At 36.9% G+C, this 26,212-nt stretch overlaps 1 protein-coding gene across 1 annotated transcript; it reads left to right on the top strand.

Annotated features, from left to right (window-relative positions):
* Window positions 1-11,070: 11,070 nt before the first annotated feature.
* On the top strand, window positions 11,071-12,976 carry LBD15 (LOB domain-containing protein 15). The gene is made up of 3 exons (XM_079027050.1): window positions 11,071-11,505; window positions 11,728-11,977; window positions 12,405-12,976. The coding sequence occupies exons 1-3, from the start codon at window positions 11,492-11,494 to the stop codon at window positions 12,813-12,815; spliced, it is 675 nt and encodes a 224-aa protein (XP_078883176.1). The 5' UTR covers window positions 11,071-11,491; the 3' UTR covers window positions 12,816-12,976.
* Window positions 12,977-26,212: the final 13,236 nt, after the last annotated feature.

Raw genomic sequence — 26,212 nt, 5'->3', positions numbered from 1 at the left:
TTAGGAACTGGACCTCTCGCAACTAGAAATCACACTTGGAGAATTTGGCATAAAGCCTCTCCGATCTCAAAACTCCGAGGATCTCCCTCAAATGCTTCTCATGTTGCTTTCTAGATCTCGAATACACCAAAATATCATCGATGAATACGATCATCGAGCGATCCAACATCGGCCTGCACACTCTGTTCATGAGATCCATGAACACAGCCGGTGCATTGGTGAGTCTGAAAGGCATCACCGCAAACTCGTAATGCCCATAACGATTCCTGAACGCTGTCTTCTGGATGTCCTCATCTCGCACCCTCACCTGATGATACCCAGAACTCAAATCGATCTTGGAGAACCAAGATGCTCCCTGCAACTGATCGAACAAATTGTCGATCCTCGACAACGGGTAACAGTTCTTGACCGTCAGTTTGTTCAACTCCCGGTAATCAATGCACATCCGGTGTGGACCATCCTTTTTCTTGACAAAAAGGATAGGCTCCCCCACGGTGAGCTGCTCGGCCGAATAAACCCCTTCCCTAGCAACTCCTGAAGTTGCGAGGATAACTCCTGCATCTCTGGAGGCGCAAGGCGATAGGGCACCTTGGCGATAGGCGCGGCCCCCGGAACCAAATCGATACTGAACTCCACCTGCCTCACGGGAGGCACACCCGACAACTCCTCAGGAAATACGTCCGGGAACTCATGTACTATCGGAACCTCATCAACTGACCTCGGTGTCTCTGAATCAACCCTCGTATCCATCACATATGCTACAAAGCCCCTACAGCCCTATTGTATACACTGTCTCGCTCTAGCGGCCGAACAAAATGCTGACCCAGAACGTGTACCCTCACCGTACACCGTAAGAACTCCCCCACTAGGGTCTCGTATGGTCACCAGTTGTCGCTCGCAGTCAATAACGACTCCGAATCTGCTCAACCAGTCCATGCCCACGATGACACAGACATCCCCCATCGCAATAGGAACTAAATCAATCGGGAATTCAACACCGAAAATCTCGAGTACACACCCTCGGATCACCTTTGTGGCATACACCGCCCTCTCGTCAGCTATGGAAACTCTCAGAGGTCGACTCAACGCCTCACGACTAACACTGATGTGCTGACTAAAAGCCAAAGATACAAAAGACCGACTCGCACCCGAGTCAAATAACACCAAGGCAGGTACAGAACTCACAAGAAAAGTACCTATGCATAACATAATATAAGCACAATATATCAACATCAAAATAAATGCACGAAAGAATACATACCAACCACGACATCGGGCGCTGCGCGGACCTCCTCCGCGGTCAACTGAAAGACTCTCCCTCGTGCCTTAGGTGCCTTGGCCTTCACTGGCTGGCTCTCAGTAGCTCTGATAGCAGCAGGGGCAGATCCCTGAGATGCTCCCTGTGTTGATCCCGACAGCTGTGGACACTCTGCCTTTCGGTGTCCGGTCTGGTTGCAGTGAAAACATACTGCAAACCCCTTGGGGCAATCCTTGGCCATATGCCCCTCCTTGCCACATTTGTAGCAAGACCCTGCTCTGCACACCCCATCATGGCTCTTGCCGCACTTGCCACAAGTGCGGCCCCTCTGACTCCCTGGTCTCGAATCAGCGGGCTTGGCCTGCTTGGCTACCGGCTGAGACTGCACCGGTCGCCGATCCCTCCCCTGAGACTCAGCCTCTTCCCTAGCCTGGGTCTCCAGCTCTATCTCCCTCTATCGGGCATTTGCCTGAAGCTCGGCAAATGTACGGTATGTCGAGTTCGCCATGAACTCTCATATATTCCTCCTCAAAATGCTCAGATATCGGCTCATACGTGCCTGTTCGGAGGACACGTGCTCTAGGCAGAACATCGCCCGCTCATGGAACATCCTCGTAATCACTGTAACAGACTCAGTACCCTGCTTGAGGGTCAGAAACTCCTGGACCAAACGCTCCCTCTCCACCTGGGGAACGTTCTCATCTCGGAACATAGCAGTGAACCTCTCCCAGGTCACTGCAGCAAGCTCAGCAGGCGTATAGTGTGCCGTCACAAACTTCCACCAATCTTTCGCTCCCAAGCGAAGTTGGTTCAGCGCGAACCGGACTCTCAAATGCTCTGGAGATGAGCAGGTAAAGAAATACCCCTCTATGTATGAAATCCACCTCATCGCTGCAATCGGGTCCTAGGTCTCGTCAAACTCCGGTGGTTTTGTGTTGCTGAACTCTCGGAATAGCAACGCATCACCACCCTGCGGCCTAGTCGCAGCTATAGCTGCAGTGGCCGCAACAACAACAGCCTCAGAAAGAGCAGCGTATATCTCATCAAATGTCTCTATCAGCGTGGTCTTGATAGACTCGAACATCTCTGGTATCTCTGTCCTGATGGCCGCAGCCACCTCCTCGTGGATGATCCTACAGATCTCCTCGTCACTCGTACCGCTGCTCTTTGGTGTGTGGTGTGTCCCAACCATGGTCCCCCTCTCTCTAAAATACAACATAAAAACATATCAGGGACTCGCTCGAGTATACTCACACTCGAATACTCCACCCTACTTGTTTCTTGGTACTCTAAGGATTCTTACTTGGACTGTGCACTAACCCGGTGTCTTCAGTAGTACGGGCCCAATACTACCGTCCACACCACATCAGTATTCACCCCAAGTCCTCCTCCCAGAGTCCCAATCCCAAGCACTCTACTCTCTCTAATCATATGATACTCGCTAGCAGATCTCTCATAACCTCCTCGCTGCTATCTAAACACTCTGAAGCACCCCTAGCAGCAAGACTCCTAGACTAAGGCATCACATATCAGGCCACTCTAGTCCTAATAAGAATACCTAGTCTACTCTAGCATGCATAATATAACTCATCACATATCATATCATATCATATCTCATAACACTTATTGTAATGGTATTTTGGGAAATCACCGTTCGGGCGCTGGCTGTTCGTACACACGACTCTGCTCTGTTTTGTCTCGAAAGCTCTTTTTATTCTTTTGAAAACTATTTTATTATCGAAATTTCCTCTAATCCTCAGTTTGAGTTCAGATACGCCCGAAGGTGCACCCGAATCCCTCAAACCAAGGCTCTGATACCAACTTGTAACACCGTAAAAATTAAAACAATTTTTCGCATTTTCAAAACACATTTTCCAAACACATTTATTAATAAAATGTCATTGTATCATATCCTTGTTTCACAAAACATCTCCCAAGATCGAAATACATAAAATCCCATGTGTGTGTACGAATCATGTTGGCGCCTTCCCACGGTCATCACTGGTACCTGAAACACATAACACATAACACTGTAAGCATAAAGCTTAGTGAGTTCCCCAAAATACCACTCTAACATATATTAGCCACTCGAGGCTATAACTCTGTTGACCCTCTGGTCAATGTGTCTCAGTGGGACCCTCTAGCCCCATCTCTCTGTGGGCCCTCTGGCCCTGACTCTATGGACCAAAGGTCCTAACTCTATGGACCCACTGGTCCTACTCTGTAAACTCTGAATCATGCATATCACGTATCACAATAAATCACAACACATAAATAACATGCAAATACACTAGCACACAGCTCTAAATTACACTGTCACATGACTCTGTTACCACACTAGGTAAAGTATAGTGAGAAGACTCACCTCTGGTATCTCGGTAAATCTCTGTCTCGGTAAACGTTGGCCTAGCCTCCGCCTAATCATATGAAATAAATACTCTATTTAATATAACTCTCAAAGGCTAGACTATGTCCTCTTATGTCATTTTCAGAAGGGTAAAAGACCATCTTACCCCTCTCATAACTTAAAAGGCCCCTCAATAGACCATACCCTAAAAGTCAACCAAAAGTCAACTTTCCGGGTTACGCTGCGCGTACCAGATGTGTACGCTGAGCGTACCCGGCTGCCTCTCAGAATCGGGGAACGCCACCCAGTACGCGGCGCGTATTGGGATTACGCCCGACGTACTCCCCGGCTTCAGCCCCTTAGCTCTTGAGGTCTTAAACGGTTAAGACCCACGTCCAAATTCTAGATCTGACCACATCTAAGCCTCTTAATCCATAAAGTTGATGACTTTAAGCCTTTGCATGGCTGAACAAGCCACCAACTCCCATAATATTCCATCCTCTAACTCTAGAAGGCTTAATACTCAAGCATGACCTCAAACTAACAGCCAAGATGGAAACTTTATGGCTTTAAATCACTAATACCACTGAAAAGGGACAGATCTCGGACCATGGAGCACCTTATACTCATAAAGTCTCCACTTTTGGACTTTTTAACCCTAGAAATGGCACATGCAACAACAACCATAAGAAGAGGAAAGTTTGAACTTTATATCTCTAAGTGTAGCCCCTTTCTCTGTAGATCTCAGATCCAAATTGGCACTTCAAGCTTTAGCTTCCAAGAGCTCCTTTCCTTCTTCTTCACTAAGCCACCAAAACACAATTAGCTCCAACAACACTCACACACACTAAGGACGATGGGAGGCTCTATCTTAGGGTTTCACTCACTGATATGGAGGCTGAGAAATGAGCCTTAGCACCCTTTAAATAGTGCACAAGACGGATTAGGGTTTTTGCTCCTGGGCCGGGTACTCCCGGCGTAACTCTGGGTACGCCCATCGTACCTTGGCGACTCTGCGTCCAAACTAAGCGCATGAGTACGCGCAACGTACCCCTCTGGTACGCCCAGCGTACTCACTTGCTAGTTTCCCCCACTCAAGGACTAATCATGACCAATTGACAAAGAATAAGGGTGAAAGAAATGCACCTGAATCTCGGGGTGTTACATGTCAATTGTCATAAGAAAGACCAGAAAGAATCCAAACAGTTATAACAATCAAACACATCAACATCATTTTCAGTTACATGTTCATAAAAACTCAAAAATTAACAAATATATCATATGCATAATATGTCAATTGTCATAAGATGACTTATTTCAATGAAAAATTTAGAAAATTAAATCAAGGAATTGCCGCATTGCTGATGAAATCCACAAAACTAATGAGTTCTAGGAATTAAAAGTTAGAGAAATGTCAAGTACCTAGAAATCTAAACATTGAGAAAAATTGTTGGCAGTAATTTCGCGATAGAGTTTGTTTGTCCCTACCAAACAGGTAAGCAATGAACAGTGTAACAATTAAGGATTATTTTAATTTAAAACTACAAAAAGTCACAATTCATATAATCGATCATAGTAACATATTTGTAAAATCAATAAATCAACATTAACATCAAACTAAACCGGTCTTTATACTCTGATGAATACGATATCTTTATTCAATCAACAACTAACAAACGACCCCTTAGTCTCATTTAAAAGGTTTATTATATCTAGAAAAGAAACAGATATTAATCTTACTAATGCAACAGTTTATCCAGGAGACATGATTACCCATAAGGCTACTTTACCATATAAAACTTAACTAGATGAAAAACATAAGAAGAAACAACAGCGCCTTGTTTAGCTGTACAATATAAGTAGGACATGCAAATGGAAAGTAATTGTAACAACGTAAATTTTCAAACAAATTTTTTCATTTCAAAATAAAGTATTTTCATTCAAGACAAGGCATAAACATTCCAAGTGTCATGTCAAAATACAAATTGTATGAATCCCAAGATCACAAAACATCTATCAGTGTGTACAGATCACGCCGGCGTCTTCCCACGGTCCTCGCTAGTACCTGAAACACATACATAACAACTGTAAGCATAAATGCTTAGTGAGTTCCCCAAAATACAACTTACGCACATACGCCTTTCCAGGCCCTGACCTTCCGGTCCATGTGTCTCAGGGGACTTCCGTCCCTGCTGGGTAAACCTTCCGGTCCTACCCACGCCAACCTTACGGTCCAGATTACACGCCTTCCGGCCCATAACATAATGCCTTCCGGCCCACATAAACATACATAGCACGCATAACAATTATCTTATCACATATAACACATATATCACATATCATATCTGACCTTCCGGTCACACAGTCAAACCCTTTCGGGTACGGTATAGTGAGAAGACTCACCTCGCGAATATCGAAAGCTAGCAAATCCCGAAGTCACTCGTGCTCGATCCGCCGAGCTACAATCCTCCTATAACGTCTATGTCCCTAGTTAATACTTTATATCTCTAATGTTGACTATCCCTAAGAAGTCAACACAGGTCCACTCTGGTCAATGGTCAACGGTCAACTTGACCGGACTCGGCGAGCGCTAGGGCGACTCGGCGAGTCTAGACGTCCTCACCAATTCTCTAAGATTCCCTTTCTACTCGTCGAGTATCTCCCCTGACTCGACGAGTTCCTCCTGGAAGAATCGCGGGGCCACCCCGACTCAACTCGCCGAGTCTGAAGAACAACTCAGCGAGTCCCAGTTAATCTTCAAGCTACTCGCCGAGTCTGTTCGTCGGACTCGGAGAGTCCATGCCATGCAACCGCTTAAACTGCTTTCTAAGGTCAGATCTGCTCCGACAATTCATAGGTCTGGCCTTCCTAGACTGGTTCATCACGTAAAGTCCTCATTTCGGTGCTCATAATACACCCCATGACTCATAATTCACGTTTTGACCTAAGGCATAAGGATTCCAATCCAAAACCTCCATTGATTCCTGAAAAGCTCAGGCATGGGACATTCTGGACTTCCAAGGGTCCCAATAAAAGGTTCCAATCGCTTGGGGGACTAAGGAGACACTCAATCTAGCCACAAAAGGGTTCAATAAACCCTAAATCCATATACACATCAACATAGAAGGGATCAACTCGAAATAATACCTGAATAACGTTGCTCTGTGTCCCCAACTCTCAGAATATGGCTTCTCCTGTTGTTCCCTTAACCAAGCCTCCTCCTTTTTGCAAAATAACATTTCCAAGATCAATAATGGCCTTCTACCTTGCTCCAGATGCTCTCAATCGAATTAGGGTTTCACTCACAGGACTAGGGTGAACAATGACGGCCATAAGGCCCCTTATATATGTCCCAACCCTGAACGGTTAGGGTTTTCGCTAAACAGCGCAGACTCGCCGAGTCCATATCCGGACTCGTCGAGTCCAGTCGCGAACCCGCGACCAGATCCGCGATCCTACTCGGCGAGTCTGGGCTCCAACTCGCCGAGTCCCCTCTTAAAACACCCAAAGTCATAAATATAACAATACCTGGAATTCCGGGCTGTTACAGTAATGTATCAAAATGAAAAAAGTGCAAATGTACTTGTGGGCATTCAGTTCTACAATAAGATACACAAGTAACTTATAAACTGGTAATGGTAAAGAAGGTATATATAATAAGATAAAGGCTGGACCACAAAAGTACAAATACAACAAATATCATCCAATCAAAAGCAAGGCCACTGATTGTGTTTACTCCAACTCTCTTTTAGATTCAGACCTCCAAATATCCATAGCCCGACCTAATTTCATAATTGTTTAATAAGAACACAAAACAGTTGGAAAATATGGATCCTCTTCAAGTTCACAGAAGTTAGAAATAGATCTCTTCCTTACTCTCGTATATCCTAGTTGAAAAGCATTTTGTCTGCCTTGGCGATATGATGTAGGAAAAGCCTATAAGCACTTATTGTATATGACTTAAAGTTAGATTCATAGAAACCATTACTAATGAAAAGAATACACAACGTGCATGTAGAGATGAAAGATTTAAGATACGTACTGAAATATGCAATAAAATTTTAGGTTAATCAAGTAGGATAAAGGACTGGTGCAGTTGTGTTATATATGAAAGCAAGTTGCGATGTCTAAATTCTAAAAGTAAAGCACATAGGTTTGACCTATAAAATTTCATACCAGAATTGCAGATGAAGCAACATATTTACGGAGACAGATCCAATGGGGAAAGCCGATAGAATTAAAGAATCACAGGTGAAAGGGATGGTCGTTGCTATGGTCGGAGATGGCATCGACGATTGACTGTCGTTCGTTGATGCAGATTTCGGAACAGGTGTGGCGATGAAGGCGACGATGATGTAGGTTTGGAGGAGGCGATGGTGGCGATGATTGTTCTTGGGGAGATCGACGGAGTTGATTGTGGTCGTGCGAGTTTTAGAGAGGGATGTCCATCGGAGAGGCCCAATAGTCGGTGTCTAGTTTCATGGAAGAGGGATCTGATCGATTTTATTCCCGAGTGGGGTCATTTTTTTTATCCCTAAAATACCCTCTGTGAAATTTTATTACTATGCCCCCTCCATTCTATTGATCTATTTATTTACAAAAATGCCACAATACATCTTGACCATCATTTTTTTTATCTAACGATCATCTTTTAGTTCTCAGGTTATCGGGAAACTTTGAGTTCTCAAATGATTATTCCTCTCTCTCTCTCTCTCTCTCTCTATATATATATATATATATATATATATATATATATATATATATATATATATATATATATATAATATCGTTTTTCTATTGTGCAACATTGCGGCATAATCCAAAAAAGATGCAACAAAGCTACAGATAATTTGCTACTAAATTTAATAGATAAAATAGTCTTAAATTCTGTTTTTGTCAATTAACAACATTTTTTCTTTCGCTTCAGTTTAACTGATTATCCGTAGCTATTTCTTTGTGGCAATTGTTACATATGTAAAAATGCAATCCAAATAAATGGAATGCCTCGATTCTTCTTGCATTTAACCTTTTATTTTAAAAGTTAAAAAGTGGAGACTTTAGGCTAGTCAAAAGTCCATTGCTATTTTCTTGCATTTAGTATAATACTTCCAAAAAATCTTATACTAGGTATGAGACTTATGTATTAAATGAGTTTGTTTAAAAGAAAAACTAAATATAAAATTATAAACATTTGAAAATTTTAAATTTATAAGAAAAATGAGAAAATATTGAATTATAAAAGTTAAAGTGTTTTTTTTCTACATTTAAACAAATAATTTAGATAAATAAATAAAGAAAATTAATGAAGCTTTAATTTAGTAATTTTAAAATTAAAAGGAAAGTTCATTAAAAAAATTAATATGCATTTATTGTTGCATTTAAATATTATGTGGAATTAATAAAATAAAATAAAAACAATAAAATGACATTTGGAATAAAAATTAATTCAAAATAACCACAAAATGATATCTGACAAATTAAATGAGTGTGTGACAAGTAGCAAAAAAAACATTTATTTATTAGAGTAGATTTGTTACATCACAAACACACCCATTACATGCGGAATTCACATGTCGTGTATTTATTTAACAAAAAGCGTATTCTGTAAATTGATGGATAATTAACCATTGATTTCTTTTCATTGCAATCCCTGGCATATTCTATTGCTAAATTAGGGTTTTTGCCGGTCGGTATTCCCATATTTTGTGTGAATATAACCTTGAAAATTTTCCATGGGTAGTTTCTGAACAAAATTATCATGTTTTGTAGTTCAACGGTATTAAGTATTGTCTTTCTTTTTGAGGTCGAAGGTTCAAGTTTCATCGGAGACACAAGCTATATTAAGGAATAGTTTAAGATTAGATTATATTTTCCGTAAAAGAAAATTAAAAAAAGAAATTACAATGAGAATTCTATTCAAGGGTAATTGGGTAAGCGTTGAAATAAAGATACATATTTTGTCACAATGGATGCTATTTCTACTTTCTATTGTCTGAGGGGAAAGATCGTTGTGTACATTATAAAACACGTTTTTTCATATGATATACTTTTTAAGATACATTTTAATGATTATTATTGAAAATGTATGGATTTCATATTACTCAATAGTAAATGAGGAAAGGAATGATTGATGTCAAAGCGATGGCGGAATCCACACGGAGTATTTAATTTTGGTTGGATCCAAAATATGTACTCATTATTAAAATAAGTGCTCTTTGAAGTTTACAAGAAACTAGGTATCCAGTTGATGCTCATGTTTATTCATTCTACCTTTTATTGCAAAAGAGTAAAGGTTTAAGTGTCTTTGAATAAACCTATCGCTTTACGTGGTTGAAATATCATGTCATATAGACTAAGTGTTTCATTGGATTCAACTGTTTGTGGTGCTTGCAATTCGGCAGAAGAAACAGGTGATCATATCCTTGCAACATGTTCATTGGCAAGGGAAGTTTTTCGGTTAATTTTTCACTGGTGCGGACTATCGGAGATGGATTTCCACTCGGTTCTGGACATCATTAAGTTTGCATCTACATAGGGCAATTGCCCAAAGAAGAGATGTAAATTAATCACAATCTTATATGGAACCGTATTGTGTTTATGGATAGCCCGGAATGAGAGGATTTTTAAAAAAATTGTCATGAAGGCAGAGAGGATTGTGGCTGATGTTAAGTCAATGTCATATGTGCGGATTAAACATAGGGGAGAAAATGATAGTTTAGATTGGTGAGTATGAAATTTTTCTCCTTTATTTTGTTGATTTTATGTAAAACAATACTCTACTAGCTTCTTGCTAGTGAGACTATTCCCATTAATATATATTAATTTTGCCGGTTCAAAAAAAATATAGACTCAAGTCAGCTGCACAAAATTAAAGTATGGGAATCGTTTATCAATTGTTGGTTTTCGAATCACAAGAAACATGTTATCGATACTTTTATAAAAATTCAATTAATAATCAGTTTTTTCGGAAAACAATGTAATTTTAGCCAACAAAAATATTAAAAAAATTAATTAGGATGTCTATATTATAATATAAAATGTCTTTTTAGTCGTCCCCAATTAAAATTAGACGATTCTATAAATAGCGAACCAAGATCATATTCGTTCATTCTTCTCGGTCAATGAAAGAAAACCAAAAAAGAAAAGAAAAGGAATTTGTCAATGAAGCTAAGATAAGCTAAACTATGTTATTATAAAGTTAAATAAACAGTTAATTTATTATAAAATGGCTCTGATCCACACGTGAGCAACAAACGAGAGAGAGAGAGAGAGAGAGAGAGAGAGAGAGAGAGAGAGAGAGAGAGAGAGAGAGAGAGAGAGAGAGAGAGAGAGAGAGAGAGAGAGAGAGAGAGAGAGAGAGAGAGAGAGAGAGAGAGAGAGAGAGAGAGAGAGAGAGAGAGGGGCCAGCTCGCATTGATGTTGACAGTGATGAAAGTATCTGATCACCTTATTACTATATCATACTATTTCTTTCTCTTTCTCTCTCTACAAAGCAGTTTCTTGATCAGTAGCCATTGATATGATGAATGATTCATGATGCTCCGCCATATAACTCAGACTGAAGCTTGATATGTTTGCAGAGAGTTGAATGATACTATGTGGGACTGAATCCCTATCATTCGTACATCTGCAGTAACAGCTAGCAGTACTATGTATCGGTTGTTTTTGGCTTTTATATATTGTTTTACACCTCCATTAATTTTCCCTTTTTCTGGTTTTCTTGCCTTTTAAGCACCCCTTAAACCCACCCTCTTCAAAAACTAGTATTTCTTTCTAGCCTTCTCCCCTTCACAATCTCTCTCCCCCTCTCCTTTCTTCCTTCCTTCCTTCCTTCCCTCTCTCTCCATATATCTCTCTCTAGCTACATCTGCAGATAGCATGCCTGAATGTCCAGAGAAAGGTCTAGCTCTTTCTCTCTATACAAGCTCTCTTATATGAATTAATATTGAACAATAGCACTTCTGGTAGTCTTTAAAGTTGTGGGCTTTGATCTACAAATTCCATGATAAACGCTTATGTGATAGGAACAAGAACCCCTAATCAGACTTATAATTGTCATGGTATATTGGTTTTTTTGATTAATATGATATTTTCTGGGTTTGTTATACATATGTTTTTGTAGGGAGAGATTTGATGAGATAGGGAAGAAGATCAAGAGAGACATCGATGCATCATATCAATTGGGAAGGAGACATATGTTAGGGCTTCCTGGAACCCTAAACACCATCACTCCTTGTGCTGCGTGTAAGCTATTACGCCGTAGATGTGCTCAAGAATGCCCGTTTTCACCTTATTTTTCCCCTCATGAACCTCAAAAGTTTGCTTCTGTTCACAAAGTTTTCGGTGCCAGCAATGTCTCCAAGTTGCTCATGGTATGATCGATGTACCTTCATCTTTATGCATCACTAACTTGTATCATATTCATACAAGTCTGTTCTATACTAATTAAAACCCTAATTTCTCTAAGATGTGTAGCACTAACTTCCATATATTACCGACTGAATATCTTTTTTTCAAAGGATTAAATATGTGTCAAGGTAACCTTTCTGAGTTTGAGTTAATGTTGTGCAAGGAGATTAATTTCTAAGTTAGTGAAAGATGTTGTCTTCATATGTTTAGTTTATGTTTTAATCGTATGTGACTGTTTCAAGCTAACAATTAATAGTTTCTTGATCATAAATATCTTTTTATGGCCAACAGATTGTTTAAATTGTGAAAATAATTTTGGAAGCTAGTAATTAATAGCTTCTTATATAAAAAAGATCTAATTAATAATGTTTGTTTATGTTGTGACGATAGGAAGTACCGGAAAATCAAAGAGCCGATGCAGCCAATAGTCTTGTTTACGAAGCAAATGTAAGGCTAAGAGATCCGGTTTACGGATGCATGGGTGCCATTTCTGCTTTACAACATCAAGTACAATCTCTACAAGCTGAATTGAATGCAGTAAGAGCTGAGATTCTAAGATACAAGTATACTGAAACCCACCATGATCATCATATTATTCCTTCTCATCATTTAGCTTTGTTTTCTACTGGCGCTGTCCCTGTAACAACTCCACCACCTCCGCCGCCTCCACCATCACCTCTACCACCGCCGCCTCCTCCTCCACCTCCTCCTGCTTCCTCCTCTTCTTCCATGTACACCCCACCATCCACCACCACAGATTACAGCACCATCACCAACGATAATGTCTCCTATTTCGGTTAATAGATTTAATTTTTTATGTTTTTTTTTTTTTTCAATTTAATATATGATTGACGACAAATAAGACTAGATTCTACTCCATTAGTGAAAAACTGGTGAGACGATGTTGAGTATATTTAATTATCAAATATTTATGACAGATTAATCCATCTGTATCATCTTTAGATTCTGTTAAACGTATGACTTCTCATTTTATAAATAATAAATCTGACTTAATTTCTGTGTATATCATCATTTTTAATTCTGTATACTTCTTTAATTAATTTTTATTTACTTTTATATATGCCTCGAAAATCTAATCTACAAATTGGATACAAAGGGGTTCAGAAATGTTTAGTTAATAGTTAGTGATGTTATATCAAAATTTAAATATTATTATTAATAAAAAATAGTAAACGAGACTTCATGAATATCATTTTTTTTTGGCTCCTTCACTCGGTCCATATAAGTGAATTGAATGACATAACGTGTACCCTTCAACCCGAATCATCAAGATACAATCTTGATTTGTTTTTCATGTTGATTAAGATCTTATAAAAAAATGAAAACAAAAGATAAATTAATTTTCTTCTCTATCTACCCTATATTCTGTTTTGTCTTCATTAGAGCATTGTCTCCTCTCTTTCAGAAAACCCTAACGATTGCGACGTATCGAATTCCATCTGTTTGCATTATTTTAACGTGTTCTCTCTTTCAGAAGCTATGAGATGTGACTGAATTTGGTCTAAGGTCATGATTGCTTGAAATGGTGGCATCTTACTTGTCTATATTCAAACGTTTTTTCTGATTTCTGTAGGACTATAATTGCAGACTACATTGCCAACTTTTTCCTACCCCCAAAAACATCATCTTTCACCAAACAAGTTTTCCATTATATCCTTATTTATTCAAAACTATACTTTAATTTGATCACCATCCAGGTCGATACATCACCTTAAGCTTATGTAAAACGTCACCTGTTGAACAGTTCATCTAATTATGGAGATTAAAAGGTTAAACCCCGGCCCACTCAGTGACCTTTGAGGTTCTGCAGTGACAAGGATAACTGGATCTTTAATGTGTTACTTATGAAGTAATGATGCAAATATTAAAATGAATTGCTGGAAAGGGGAATGTATGTAGAAGAACTATAAAGGGGTGTGTCGAGGTTGGCATGGCATCACTATCGACTTCGTCTTGATAACAACATTTACTAGTATTTTCTTGATTCCATGAACTATGATGAGTGTATTCTACTTCAAAGGAATTTGATGATCATGTGCAAACAAATAAAATAATTGAACTAAGTACGTTCATTTACCCTAAAACTATTAAAACTATTAGAGCCTATAATTTCCCATGTTGATTTCATTAAACCTTTCACAATATATACATGGTACATTAGGCTAAACACAACACTATACATGGCTATAAATTGGGTTAATGAAACTAATAATAATACAATAACTTGAATACATCCCCACAATTTGATCGGTAGGAATAGACTGAACATTTAAACTGAAATAAAAATCCGAGAATAGAGACGATGAAAGTCGATCATTTGGTGAATATTCCGGCATATAGGAGGCATGATGGAACATAGAAAACGCATATGTAACTGGTTGCAACTTTGTTGTGGACAAAGTGTATATTTATCTCAATATGTTTCGTCTGTGGGTGTTGAACCGTATTATTGGTTTAATAAATTTCATTACTGTTATCATAATAGACTATACTGGCTTTCCCGAGATGGGAATATAGTTCATAAAGGAGATTATGTAACCAACAAGTTTTAGCAATTGCATAAGCAAAAACTCTTTATTTGGCTCATACGCTTGATCAAGAAATTATAGGTTTCCATTTAGAAGACCAAGATATTATGTTGCCACTAAAGAACACACAGTAGCCACCCACTGGTCGAGCAACATAAACATACCTCCAGTCGGCATCTGAGTAGGAAATGGCAAATGTAATGGTCGAATGGTGAAGCAGCTGGAGGATTCTTGTGTCCCATGTACATATCAAAGGAAATGATTTAGAGCATGTAAGTGTGGTTCCCCTAGGCCATACATCTATAAATAAATTTATTGCACTTTATAAGTGAAATCTAGTCGAGTAAATGTTAAGTACCGAAGACCACATGCAAGATTGAGGTATAAAGTTGGTCACTGGCAAGTGAGCCAGTATCATCCAATTTTGATTAAGTATCAACAAGGGTATGAATGGGGTTGTAACTTAGCATATTTACATTCAAAAATATGAAGAGCATATTTTCGTAGAGTTATAAATAACCTGACTTTATTACGTGTAGCCGAAATACCCCAAAAAAATAAGAAAGATTGCCTGCATAAGTCATGACAAACTATGTGCCCAATAAACAGATAATGCGACTGTGAAGATCAATGGATGTGTTGGATAAGATGTCTAAGTCCATAACTTATTTGGTACATACTTGACCCGGCCCGACATGGTCCATTTGGGTTGCACTTCACCCGAATTATTTATGGATAATTTTATGAGAGTTATACACATATGTTTATTAATATATTATAAGTTATAATATATTAATATGAAGTTATGTTATTTAATTAGTCTTAGTCTTAAATTAATTATGAATTAATTTAGAGATTAAAAGAAAGACTAATTAGATTATGGGCTATTGGTTTTATATGGTGTGGGCTAACACTCATTTGTTAATGGCATAGGCTTCGATGGAAGTCCATGGATGATCCATGGAGCTTTTAACCCATGGATCCTTGGAAAAGGAAAGGTCATGGGTTATTAGGGTTTCACCCTAACCATGTACACTATATAAGCATGCTTATGTTGCATGAAATAGCCACTAGTGTGTGTGCTTGTGTGTGGCCGAAAATTACAAGTGTGTGTACACTCTCTAAAGGTTTCCAAGTGTTTGTGGTGATTTGTGATTTCCATTTGAGGCATTCACACTATTGGTGCTTGGCCCTCAAACTCCTTAGGAATCAAACTCATCATCAAAAGGTATGTAATCTCATCTAATTCTTTTATGTTTAAAAGTACCCCATGCCATGTTAGATAGGTTATGAACCTTGGAAAAATTATTATTTTGCATGTATTTAGACAAACATAGATCCAAGGTTTATTAGGGTTGCATGCACACTTAGGAAGTGTTAGATTGCTCAAAACCCAACAGTGGTATCAGAGCCTAGGCTTGTTTTCTTGAATACTTGATGCAAATTGCTGAAAATCGAAGTTTATGTGTTGTCTGCACAGTAGACTCGCCGAGTCCACGAAGGGACTCGACGAGTCCAAGGCAAAACTCATCCAACTCGGCGAGTTGGTTCATGCACTCGACGAGTTGGACCCCCAGACAGCATATCTTCGAGTTTTGGTGCTGGAATTGGTCTAGAATCATTACATTAAACTGTTTCGAACTCATAAAACCTGTTTTTGATGTAGTAATGATGATGGTGGACCAATTTCAAAGTTATAATCAAAATTTCAAGTTTATATGTGTTCATATGATTCTTGAAATTGTTGATGTGGATGTTCATGTTCATATGAGTTTTGTTAGATCATAGGAATTATTTGCAAATTGTTTGTTAGTTAATTCTTGATCTTAATATGTTTTAATGGAATTCATAATTTGTCCTCAAGTTATGGAATTCCAAAAGTTTTTCTTTTAAATGTTTTTTTAAGAAGTCATAAGTTACATTTTCTTGAAGAGTTTTCTAATAAATGCTTTTATGGACTCCATAACTTGTCCTCAAGTTATGGATTTCCAAGAGACTCTTCATTAAAAGTATTAAACACTTAATTAAAACTCATAAGTTATGAATATCCAAAAGTTTATGAATTGTTCAAAACTTGCCCTCGAGTTTTGGAATTTGTAAAGTCTCACACAAACTTTAATTCCATACCCTAGAAGTTTTAAAAGTTAAAATTCTACCCTTATACAATTATAAGATTAATGGTTAATTATATATATATATATATATATATATATATATATATATGTGTGTGTGTGTGTGTGTGTGTGTGTGTATAAGAACAAGTCGTTTTACCGTTAGTAGGCCTCATTCATGAAGCCGGTCTATAAGGTGGGTATAAGGTTGTTGCCTATAAAATGACAACTTAATGGGTGTCCACTCTCACCCACCGCTTGCTTGACTGGTGGAGGATCGTTAGCCGAACGGGTAGGACAATGACTTTAAATTCTCATTAAAAGTATAATGATTATTATAAAGTAACTAAATGTTTTTATTTAATTCCCAATCTTAGTTACTTTAGGAAAAATGTGAATTTGGTGCTAGCCCATGGAATTCACACTTTGTACCTTACCAAGTCGTTGGTGGAGCGTGTGTGGTTAACCGGCACACTAACTTGGACTAGTAAGGATCACGAAGGGTGACTTAATGTTTGTCATAGATCAATGGAGCGTGTGTGGTTAACCGGCACATTGATTGGGTGATAATATTAAGGGTACCAAGTGAATTGGTATGGTTATTCACACCTTGTTTTGTGATCTTCGGCATCCCAATCACAAAATTTGAGAGGGCACACTCGAGATTGAAACATGCCATTGAAAAGTTCAATGAATCTCAAAAGATCTAGGAATTTCAAATCCAATTAAAACCTAATAAATTATTTCGTTTTTCATGGTGGAAATTGGTGAATCGTCATTCGCCTACCTTCAAATATTTTATAGCTTGGATTACGGCATCCCTCTTCCAAATTATAAAATATTGTGTTGGGTCCTAGCCTTAATATTTCATATTGGGTGTTATATTAAGGACTTTGAATCAACTAACTTGATTTTCTCCCATTATAGATGTCTGGTTCAGACAACTATGATCTTCCCAAATCTCTTGAAGATGGCGTCCCTCAACATCATGCTTCACTTCCTCCACTTCCTCCAATTATTCTCCCTCACCCACAAGTTCTTAAAAAGTTTAAAGTCACTCAATCCCTATTGGCAAGCATAGTATATGTGTGCTCACATCTTGAAGATAAAGTCACATATTGACAAGCCGGGAGAGTTGGGTGTCAAAGTCTCGTGAAAGTTGGATGTTCAATCACTTTCTTAGTAACATAGTGAGTCTCTTTGGGACTACTATGAGGCAGACTATGACATGACCCTTAATGATGTTATCTTTTTGCTTGGTGTTGTGGAATCAGCAATTATTCGGAACACCAGTAAAGTAAATTTGATTAAAAGAACAACTTCCCAAGTCTACATGGACATTAACAATGGTAGCATTGGATATCTAGAAAAAGATTTCTCTTCCCAATGGAAAGGGATCGGCCATAGTCAACTCGGTTGACCAAATGGTAAAGAGAAAGGCTAAGTCTAAGATAGTCCCATGTGCCATTACCAAAGGGTCCATGTGTTTTGTTGCCAAAGGAAGGGGCATTGGTTGCGAAGCTTCCATATTCACTTGAAAGGTCATTAGGTTGATCAAGTCAAGAGGTTTGACTCTACTTCGAGTAAAGTCCACTGTCTAACTCTATTAAGTTCCTATTTGGAGATTCTTATTACATAATGTGAATGGGTCACATGCTGATGTTTTTAAGAATCAAAGAAAAGATAGGAAGCTTAAAGTAAGTATATGTTGATTCTGATTGCAAAGGTGGGTTTCGATCGCATGGTTCGGCAATCAGAATTTTGAGCTGTTGCTTAAGAGTTATAATATATTGCTTATGAATAGATAACAACAAGGTTTTCATGTGGATTGTAAGGATAAGTTTTTCCGCAAAGTTTTAAAATAAAAAGAAAAAAAAAGGGTTTTAATTTTATTTATTTAAAAAAAAATATCTTTACAATGGCATCTGTGGAAAATTGTTGCTTATATGTTTCCAGTAATAGCAATATTGGAAAGTGGATTTGATTCTTTCATTTGTGGTAATGTCTGAATTTACCAAATGAAGACAGTTTTTCATCACCCAAGTTTCAATTGGACAAGAACTTGGAATCATACAAGTTGTATTGTATGATGAATGAGAATTTTCATCTTTGAAAATTAAGACTAATTCTTTGATCACATGTATATGTGAGTCAATTGAAGGACTAAGGAATTAGGTACACTGGGTGTGCGCTGGTCAAGGTCCACCACAAAGATTGACTTGTCATGATTTACTAAAGATTAGTAAATATGATTATACTTATAAGGTTAAGTATAATTCTGTAACATTGGAAAGGTTACAATGTATGACAAAACAAATGAGAAGAATCAAATTAGGCAGAAAGATAAAAGTTTCTCAAATCTGAAAGGATGGGAGAGTACTTTAGTATCGTATTTCATGATCATCTTAATGATTATGAAACCATATCCCAAATTCATACTCTAAGGACGTCTTAGTGCATTGTTATGGCTAAGAAGAGAGGTCATGAATTGTTGGATTGGTTAAGATCGAGAAGATGAGTCATACTTTGTTCCAAAACAATTCTTAGAGTCATACTCCAAGATTGTAACATTGAGTGACATAAAGTAAGGTTTAAAACACTTATCAAATGTAGTGTAGAATGTTTCTACCCTTGTACATTTGAGATTGGTAAGTTGTGATGTCTTGGATGAGACAAAGACCAACTAAGACCAATTGTGTGAAGTGTTAGTCTTGATAAGAATCTGCACTATCCCTTGAATATTTGTTTTGTCAAGGAATGGTTCTTAACTGGGGAAACTTATATGTCAAGGGGACAGTGGGAGCCTTAAAGATCCTGAAAGAGTTTCAAGAGTTAATCAAGAGTAAAACCTGTAATTTATCACTAGCACACAACTTAAGGTTTGCAACCTATCGTGTTGACATAATTCTTATTTCTGTATCTACTTCAAATAAGTTGAATTTGCATGTGAGTTATCAGAGTTCAACTTGGAAGCATTGGTGGGCCTTGTGCTACCAAGGTGACAAGAAACTAAGATTGAACAAGTTTAATCCATGTAAGGATGAATTTGTCACTAACCTTATCTTGTGATTATGGTTTTGACAAATTCACATGGATAGGAACTCATACACTATAAAATCTAAGTGTCATAAGGTTTCTCTCCGATTCATGAAAATGATGGTGAGGAAACGCTTTCACTAAGTAGATTTTATGTATATATCAATTGTGTTATTTGCATTTTCAAAAGTCGTTAGTGGAGCGTGTGTGGTTAACCGGTACACTAACATGGACTTGTGAGAAATGGCAAAGGTCTAAGAAATTGAGACTATGATTACGGTATCCCTTTTCATAGTTCTGAAAATTGTTTAGACACACATGTGAACTATCTAAGAAAGGGTGTTGAATCTAAATTTCAGAAGTCCAACAGATTTCTGGAAATATGTCAGAGCTAGTGGGAGCATAAGTGTTTTGCTAATAATCATCATGTTAGTGGGAGCATGATTATTACGTTTAGTGTTGCAAGTTAGCAATGTTAATTATAGAAAACAAAGTTTCAATTCGTGAAGTTGCAAGGGTTGAAAAGTTGTTTTGCTATAATTAAGGGAGAGGAAATTATACTTCGTTTCAATTCTAAAGCTTAGATTGAGATTTTAATCATCTTTAGTCAAGAATATATATGTATGAATTTTATGTTGGAATGGTTCAACTTGAAGAAATTCTATATATATTGCGTTTTCAAAATTCGATTATGATTACGGCATCCCTCTTCATAGTTAAATTTTGAAAACATGGCAAATAAAAAATATTGTAGCAAAAGACTGGTCTAGTATCATGTCTTTATGTCAAACATCATGAATCGTGTCCCATATGCTTCGGATATAGGATCGATTGCATGTGCTATAATATTCATCTTTTCTAAATTTTCCAAATGCTTAAGGCATTGAGAAGGGAAAAGTCTAGAACTGGATATGACTAAAGTGATTAAGCAATTGTCGAGGACAAATCTGAGGTTCGCCAAAGATTGGTTGCTCAGGGAAAGTTGGAAGTATGATGTAAGTTGTCGGAAAGGACCATATTGACATATTCTGAAAAGAAGTAACTCTTGTTCGGAAGTGATAGTCAAAATGGGACTATGGAAATGTCTCCATAGGTGGAAGTTATTCAAATCTATGTAAGATTAGAAAACCTTAATGCAAGAAGGATGTTCAAAGCAATGTACTTTGAATATGAGACTTCCGTTCCATAAAAGTTGACCTTCTTTGGAATACTCTGTAATGACTGGTGACAAGGTTTTGGTGACTTTGTGCATAATCATTACAAGAGGAACATTGCATAAAAGTTTAAAATCTAACAGTTTTTTTTGGTAAATGATAGGAATCGGGGGATTCTCACATTTACAATAAGGATTTGGGATTGTGAAATGAGTTTCAATGGAATCATGTTCAATTGATCTACATCACAATGTAAGGATCATAGACAAACACGTGTGCATACTTGGAATATGGCATAACTATTGTTTAGAAAAACAAAGAGTACATGCTAGGAGCTTGGGACGACTGTTGTTTTTTATTCAAGTCTTAAGTTGATTGTTTGAAACATTATACAATGAATAATGTGTATTCAATATGGTGATAAATAAAAGGTGGTTCTATTTATATTCAAAAGGGTTCTGAGACCATATTGGATTCGATTATTATTGTGTTTCACTTTGCATGTTTTGACTTCCAAAATAGCTAGGTTATTCTTTCCGAATGACTAAGTTATTTAAACACTCCACAATCGTTCATATGTTGGAAGTAGGTATGAATCAAGACTGTCATGAATCGAGTTTGTAGATGGCTAAATGGGTTTAGTCATAGCAATGGTTGCTACAACATTCATGAGTGCTCATAAGTTATGAGTATTGGAATAAACCCACGCTCACTTGTATCACTTCATGGAATTTATCTCGAGTGATCGTGAGACGGTAATATCATATAAATCTTCAAACCTAGAGATATGAGTTGTTACCTATGAGTTGGTTGTGCATTGATTGCACATAAACGCATCAGTAACTTGATGTTATAAAACGTGCCTTTGTGTACAATTCAACAAGTAGTAGAACAAGCATATGAGTCGAAGTTTATTTGTTCCTTCTAGAAATAGAAGCGATATCTGGGCCCCTCGATGATTTTGTTGTGACCTATGTACCGGCCAGTCAGAACTAAATTGATGTGTTCGATTAGGTTCTTCGTCAAACAAATCGAAAATCGGGAAACAAACTGCTGGACAATAAGTACGACGTTGTTCCATGTATTTGTCCGACTGATATCATGAGAACAGAGGATTATATGATCACTTATCTAAAATGGCGCTTGATAGTTCAACAGAGTTTTCGAGAGCTACGATTGTTGGTTGGTTCCTGAAGTAACATACGCAAATATAGTTATTAGACTTATCCAAGTGGGAGTCTGTTGGATACGGTGTCTAAGTCCATAACTTATTTGGTACATACTTGACCCGGCCCGACATGGTCCATTTGGGTTGCACTTCACCTGAACTATTTATGGATAATTTTATGAGAGTTATACACATATGTTTATTAATATATTATAAGTTATAATATATTAATATGAAGTTATGTTATTTAATTAGTCTTAGTCTTAAATTAATTATGAATTAATTTAGAGATTAAAAGAAAGACTAATTAGATTATGGGCTATTGGTTTTATATGGTGTGGGCTAACACTCATTTGTTAATGGCATAGGCTTCGATGGAAGTCCATGGATGATCCATGGAGCTTTTAACCCATGGATCCTTGGAAAAGGAAAGGTCATGGGTTATTAGGGTTTCACCCTAACCATGTACACTATATAAGCATGCTTATGTTGCATGAAATAGCCACTAGTGTCTGTGCTTGTGTGTGGTCGAAAATTACAAGTGTGTGTACACTCTCTAAAGGTTTCCGAGTGTTTGTGGTGATTTGTGATTTCCATTTGAGGCATTCACACTATTGGTGCTTGGCCCTCAAACTCCTTAGGAATCAAACTCATCATCAAAAGGTATGTAATCTCATCTAATTCTTTTATGTTTAAAAGTACCCCATGCCATGTTAGATAGGTTATGAACCTTGGAAAAATTATTATTTTGCATGTATTTAGACAAACATAGATCCAAGGTTTATTCGGGTTGCATGCACACTTAGGAAGTGTTAGATTGCTCAAAACCCAACAGGATAAACTGGTTAAAACCACAAGAATAAACCTTATAGAGAAGAAGCTTATAGGGATGACACAAATCGTCGATATAGAGGACCCTATAGGGATGACGTGCCGTCATTATAGGGTTAGGAAATAAACTATGACTTTTTAAGCTTTAGTGACGACATATCGTCTCTCTTGGTTAGGCGGAAACGAAACAAGGTTGGCGGGTTTCCGAAAAGCTATATGGACAACATATTTATTGGATTAGGTGTCCAAGGTCACAACTAAATTGGTACGTATAACTTTATGGAATAAAAACAAACTTATTTTTGGGTTGTTCTTAATAACTAGAAATAGATATGAACAACTTTAGGAGAGTGAGGAAGTGATTTGTTAATTTATTATATGATTAATAAATTAATTATAAATGGTTAAAAATTAATTCAGAATCAATTGGAAATTAATTTTGAATTAATTAAAGGTGCAAGGGGCGAATTGTAATTATTTAATTATTAAGTAAGAAATGAATTCTAGAAACCTCCATGGCTTGGACGGTTTTAGAGGGGGTCCAGAAAGGTTTTGGAAACCTCCTATAGCTGATAAGGATAACTACATTGAATAGATTAAATTATATTATTTAATTATTCAAATTAGAGTTTATCGTAGAGATCCACCAACTATAAATAGGGACCATTGTTAGCTATTTTTGAACCTTACTATACACAAGTAAGATATCGAAATTCCTTCCTCTATCCTCTCTCCAAATCATTCCTAGGGTTTCTAGGATATTGAGTGTGAGCCATTATAGGCATCCACACTATTGGTGCTAGCTTTCCAAGGAACACTTGAGGATCAAAGGTTGAGTATTTCCGATAATACTCAAAGGTATGTAATCTAATCTTTGTAATTATCGATAATACATAGGTTACATTAGTTTTTCATAGTATGTTGCTATTATGAGAAAATGTCATAGATCTCTAGGTTGCATGTACCCATAAAATAGTTTTATGATTCCACTGTGTAAATCTTTTGTTTTGTAACCTAAAAAAGTCATCAATATCGTCTTGAAAATAAATAAAATTACACATACACACACACACACACACACATATATATATATATATATATATATATATATATATATATATATATATATATATAAACACACACATATTATTGAATCTATTTAACTGGACAACATTGTTTTGTTTGAGGGTATATGGACGACAAGTCATCCCCATAGGGTTTATACTCTTCAAAATCGGAAGAATCCCCCTTTTCCCCTTTAACTGAAACAACCGATTAATCGATTCTCTCTCACTCTATTGGGTGATTTGTTTTTCGTCGGTACCACAACATCGACTACGTAACCTTCATTTCCTTCTGTTCCTTTGTATGGTCGAACCTTAGAATCTAATGAAGTAAAACCAGTTCATGCTGACTTCCATCAACGCCAATGTCTCACCAACGTTAATGTGAAAACTTGATTTACAAAGCTAACGTCAACATGATAATGTTTTGTATATATAGATATATGCATAATTAGTTAGCCGATCTGATATCTTAGGGATATCGGGTATATACTTTGTATTTACATAGATTAGGTGAAATCCCTGATTTGTAGGGATTTACATCTCTTCGCTTTTACTATAAAATCATGTATCCAGGGTTCATTTCATTCGTTGATTCACGAACCATAGCTTTGTGTGTGTTCTCTTGGCGATAACTTTCTTAGTTAAAAGCCTTTGTGATAAACCATTGTTCTTTGTCTTTTGTGTTAATCAATCTTGATCACAGATGTTATAACTGGTATCAGATCAGGTCACTGATATCGATTAACAATGTCTTCTTCTACATTCATCCAATCACTCTAAAACCACTTCTAGTCACAAAATTGATGGGTTTTATAGTTTACAAATGTTGGGTTTTTATTCAAAAAATAGTTTCAAAAACATGATTTTCTAGCAAAGGAAGACTTGATGATTTGAATAACATAAAACAATTTATAACCCATCAAGGATCTTCTTGCAAAGTTTGGAAAGAAAACAAGCACCAAAGAAGAAGATGAATAAATAACAACCTTTGTAGTTCTTTGGGTCCTCTGGGGAGGCTTAGAAGTTGATAAAGAATGATGAAATTTAAAAACACCAACAAGTTACCAAGTTGATTTAAGATGTTAGTCTTGTAAAACTCTTAATCTCTTGTGCTTAAAGTTCATAACCAAAGTATGAACTTCAAGAGAGTATAAAAGCAAGTAATCTTCATTTGTTCTTAACAAAACTAGAGAGGGTGAGATAAAGAGAGCAAAATTCAGATATTTAATGAGAGAAGAGTTCTTCAAAATGAAAGCCTCTAAGCTAGTTAAAGTGAAAGCTTAATCTAAAGGTCCTTAATCATTCAACACTTTAGACAAGCTTGTGCTCCATACCTTATACTTTTGAATAAACAAAGTGAAAAGCCTTACTCCTCCCATCTAACTCTATTTTTCGATTTAAGGTACAAAAAAGAATTCATGAATTTTATATTTTATAAACCAAGTTTATAAAATATAAACTTTAACTTTTTGGTAGAAGACAAAAGAATTTATTTAGTCTAATTATGCACGACTTATTAATTCATACCATATGAATTATATATAATGTTACTAGTTAATTAAAATTATTATTTTCTAGAAACAAATAATTTCCAATTTAATTAAAAGAGTTTATTGAATATTTATTAAAATTAATTTCTAATAAATAATCAATTATATCAAGTTGTTGTTAGTGTGACCCATTAATATCATATGTTAATTGGTAATATCACATTAATATGATTCTTGAGCATACAATATCCTCCAATCTCCCACTTGCACAAGATTCATATTAGACTGATATAGACAGTGGTGAACGTCTAGCAATATTTCACTGCCTCTATCAACATACGACTTTGTGCTATTCTATCAATGCCCAATTCCCAAAAAGCTCCAAGCTACAATTGGTGTATATAAGGTGAGTTTATAAATTATTGTTTTATCATAGACATCATGTTAAACATGATACAGATCACAATCAATCTAATATGGTGTTCAACTTTTGGTAAGGTGCCTTAGATGTCTAAATCTCAACATATAAGAGGAACAAATCTCATCTTGATTACATAAGCCTCTTGCATAGTTTATACCATACCTGAAAATGGCTTTTATAACAGCCCGATTGAGGACCAACATTTGACCATATCTAAGCACAATGCTCCCTACACTTAAGTCCCACTACGTATCTCAGGTGTTAAGGATACAAAGATAGTACCTTTTAATCAAGTATCATTCATGATAGCGATCCATGAAATGATCTTGATGCGGGTCAGTTCAATACTAGTTCTCTGACAAGTACCTATG

Source organism: Lactuca serriola, chromosome 2 (genome assembly GCF_051521515.1).
Source record: "Lactuca serriola cultivar US96UC23 chromosome 2, Lser_US96UC23_V15, whole genome shotgun sequence".
In the NCBI taxonomy this organism is placed as follows: Eukaryota; Viridiplantae; Streptophyta; class Magnoliopsida; order Asterales; family Asteraceae; genus Lactuca; species Lactuca serriola.
The sequence above is the reverse complement of the archived record's forward strand: the minus strand, read 5'-3'. Positions and strand labels throughout refer to the sequence as shown.